Below are 4,023 nucleotides of genomic sequence, written 5' to 3' on the forward strand. Positions count from 1 at the left end.
GGGAACTGATGTCCTCATTAGAATCTGCTTACAGGGAGTTCTGATTAGCTAGATCCATGCAGTAAAACTTCCAACTACTTTTTATTTTAGTCACCTTTCGTCTCCAGATTGTGTGGTGAAACATGCAAAGTAGATAATAAAAGAGAGTGAGTGTATGCGAGGTTTTTTCTTTTTTCATTTTCTTTTTGTCTACCAAATTTTAACATAAAGTTTTAGGATAATTACATAATGAATAGAATAAGCAATGCACAACTGCTCACTCTTCTGTGTGTGGTTGATTACACAGACTTCATTTATTTATGGCTGCCTCTCACTGAATTGTATTAATAAATGAGGGATTTTAATGCAACTGATTGGTCAACAGTTTGATTCCTTCTCACCTTTTCAGCCCAATTATTGCGGTGTTCAGGGAGTAATGTCTGGGAGAGTTTATGTTTTCATGAAAACTGTCATCTGGGTTAACATATCTGAGAACTTGTAGTGGCAGCATTGTACACTTAGTGTAAACAGAAAGCATGATTTTCAAAGTTCCTAAAGCTGGAATTGAGCTACAGAAATGAGTTATTCTTAATTTCACATCTAAAGCTGTGTGAAGGAACCATTTATGATTATATAAACCTGATTTTTCTTTAGTTTTATACCTATCGATTTTCAGTATTCTTACCATTAAATAGGAAAACATCTCAACGATTCCATAAACGGTTTCAACAGCTAGATGTTTTTTTTGGTGGTGATTAAAATATGGCTTCATGAATTTACAACTATATTAGGCAGTAGATAATACAAGATACAAATAAATAATATAGTTCATCAATATTCCTACAACTAAGGTAAAGTCCGGTTTTACAAACAGCTCTCTGATCCTTCAGGAGTAATCTCCTCATTTTTCTTTTCAGAGAAAAATAATAATGGGATAGGAAATTTCTAACATTAATTGGGCTCTTATTGGGTCTTAAATGACCCTCATGTCATTTAATCACTACAACTGCCATGATTAACAGGTGGTAACAATTATTATAACAGGTGTTAACAGGTGGTAACAATTATTCATCGATTTTTATAGGTGAGGCACCTGAAGCACAGAGAAGATAATACTGTCACACAGAGAGCATGTAGAAATCAGGAATGCTTCCTCTCTACCTCCATGGGTGGTGTTTTCCTTCTTCATCTCCAAAAGTCGCTGGCTGGTGGACTCTCTGCTTCGTGGTTCTGGGGCTTTCTCTATTGTGGCTTTCTCGTGGATCTGTTATTCTCTGCTCTCTGTGCATCTCCTGGCTTTCTCTCTTGCTGTTCTCTGCTATTCTCTAACTTTTTCCAAAATGCTTCTTCTTTTAAAGGATTCTGGTAAAACCAATCAAGACCCCCCTGGAATGGGTAAATTCATGTCTCCACCTATCAAGATTAATTCACACATTTATTGAGTCACATCTTCATGGAAATAAGCCAATTGAAGTTTCCAAAATAAAGTACTGAATAGGGATTAATAAGAATGGCTGCTCCCACAAAATTGATTAGGATTAAAACATGCCTTTTCTAGGGTACATAAACTTTTCAAACCAGCACATGGGTAGAACTGGATTTAGTGTGATTAAGCTCCTGGAAAATATTAATAAAAACAAAAGCATTTCAGAATCCAAACTCCAAAGCCCCAAAGCTTAAATACACTACAAAGCTATTTGCCATTAGACAAAACACCCTCACACTAAGATGATAGGGCAAATAGTGAACTGAACTCACCCACTTTTAGAATGTTTAAAATGAAAGCTTTCAGAGAAGAATGATTCCAGAAATTTTGGGGGTACACAAAATCAAAAGGTTTTGCCTTAACAAATGATCAACATTGAAATTTTGATGTTGATTTTCAGGCCAGTTTGTAGGTGATGCATTAAATAAGACTGATATATAGTTTATGTATTACACATATTATGTATCCTAAAGCATAGGTTGTAAAGTTGCCATGAATAATGACAATAATTCTTAAAATTAAAAGAAGATATTTTTAAGGTGGGCCACAGTGGCTCAGCAGGTAGTGTTCTTGCCTCCCATACCGGAGACTGGGTTCAATTCCTGGTACCTGCCCATAAGAAAAAAAAAGGAAAAGAAGACATATTTAAAAATTTCATTGACAGCACAGAACAGAAAACATATTTCAAAATTAATTTAGGAAGCTGCCACTTATACTTGCGCTATTATACAATTAAATTTATATAATGAATTAACAGAAATATATATATTTATGTTTTAAAAGGCTATTAAAAGGGTGCATGGATGGTTCAGTGGCAGAATGCTCATCTTTCATGCGGGAGAGCCAAGTTCAATTCCTGAACTTGGCTCTCAACACCCCCCCAAAAAAAACTATTAATAGAGCCACTGATCTCTACGTTATGCTTACTAATAGCATATGTAATAGTATAGTTTTAGAGCTTCCACTCAACTTTTGAATCTCTCTATTCTCTTGAGACCACATACATTAATTTGGACCTTGACACACTGAATAGCTACTTCTTGACTACTCTGAGGTGAAAATATGGGTTATTTCACCAGAAAGATATCAAAGTACTAATTTTCAAGAGATCGTTGTGGGGAAAATTAGCACATATGAAAATGCTAATGATATAATTTCTCCTGGCTCATCAGTATAGACCCTTGATTTCTTCTGATCTTAGAAACACGAAGGCAATGATTGGAGGAGGAAATATTACATGGATCACTTACTTCATCCTCTTGGGATTCTCAGATTTTCCCAGCATCTTAACAGTGCTTTTTGTTATATTCCTGTTGATCTATATTATGACTGTGACCTGGAACTTATGCCTGCTTGTCTTAATAAGGATGGATCCACACCTCCACACACCCATGTACTTCTTCCTCAGTAACCTGTCCTTCATAGATATCTGCTATGTTACCTCCACAACCCCAAAGATGCTCTTCAACTTCTTCCAGGAGCAGCGAACAATCAGCTTTGTGGGCTGCATTGTTCAGTACTTCATCTTTTCAACCATGGGACTGAGCGAGTGTTGTCTCCTGACAGCCATGGCTTATGACCGATATGCTGCCATTTGTAAGCCACTGCTCTATTCGTCCATCATGTCACCCAGCCTCTGCAGTCAGATGACACTGGGACTCTATATGGCTGGACTCTCTGGTTCTTTATCCCAATTGTGTGCCTTGCTTCAGCTCCACTTCTGTGGGCCTAATATTATCCACCACTTTTTGTGTGACTTGCCTCAATTGTTAAACTTATCCTGCACTGATACTTTTTTCATACAGATCATGCTTGCTATACTAACAATGACCTATGGGATAGCAAGTGCTATAATTGTCATGCTTTCCTATAGTTATATTGTCATCTCCATTATGAAGATCACTTCAGCTAAAGGCAGGTCCAAGGCTTTTAACACCTGTACTTCTCATTTGAGCACTGTTTCCCTCTTCTATACATCAGGTTGGTTTGTGTATTTGAGTTCCAGTTGTGGTGGCTCCTCCAGCTTTGACAGATTTTCATCATTACTTTATGCTATATTTATTCCCATGTTGAATCCAGTAATCTACAGTCTGAGGAACAAAGAGATTAAAGAGGCATTGAAGAGGTTGCAAAATAAGAGAAGGCACTGCTAAGGTAGCAGCTTAAGAGACAGTTTTAGCTGGTCAAAATCAATCACCATAATCCATAATAATAGGACAGCAAATGGAAATTAATACAATTCACACAGTGCATGTAAATTTCTAACAGATAATATGCCATTATGGAGCAGAAGTTGAAGCATCTTATGTTTATGTCTTGGAAATTCATTATGTTTACCCTGTTTCTGGAATGGGCACTTTATTTATTATTCTAACCCTAATTACTTTATTTTGTGATTATGGCCATTTCAATCTAAGGCCTTTTTACCTAGGGTTTGGTGGTTCCAGAGTCCTTCATGAATCTACAAACCTTGCCACCTAAATATCCTGATGCAGCATAATTCAGACAAGGGGTTGATCAATGATTGCTCTGTGTTTGTGACCAGAAGAGAATGAGTA

General features: G+C 36.7%; 1 protein-coding gene across 1 annotated transcript; it reads left to right on the top strand.

Moving 5' to 3' along the window:
• The first annotated feature begins 2,679 nt into the window (after positions 1–2,679).
• Positions 2,680–3,618, top strand: LOC143645912 (olfactory receptor 5AN1-like). Its single transcript, XM_077115019.1, has one exon. It carries the CDS (start codon positions 2,680–2,682, stop codon positions 3,616–3,618), a length of 939 nt encoding a protein of 312 aa, XP_076971134.1.
• Positions 3,619–4,023: the final 405 nt, after the last annotated feature.

This window comes from Tamandua tetradactyla, chromosome 9 (assembly GCF_023851605.1).
Source record: "Tamandua tetradactyla isolate mTamTet1 chromosome 9, mTamTet1.pri, whole genome shotgun sequence".
Taxonomy (NCBI): Eukaryota; Metazoa; Chordata; class Mammalia; order Pilosa; family Myrmecophagidae; genus Tamandua; species Tamandua tetradactyla.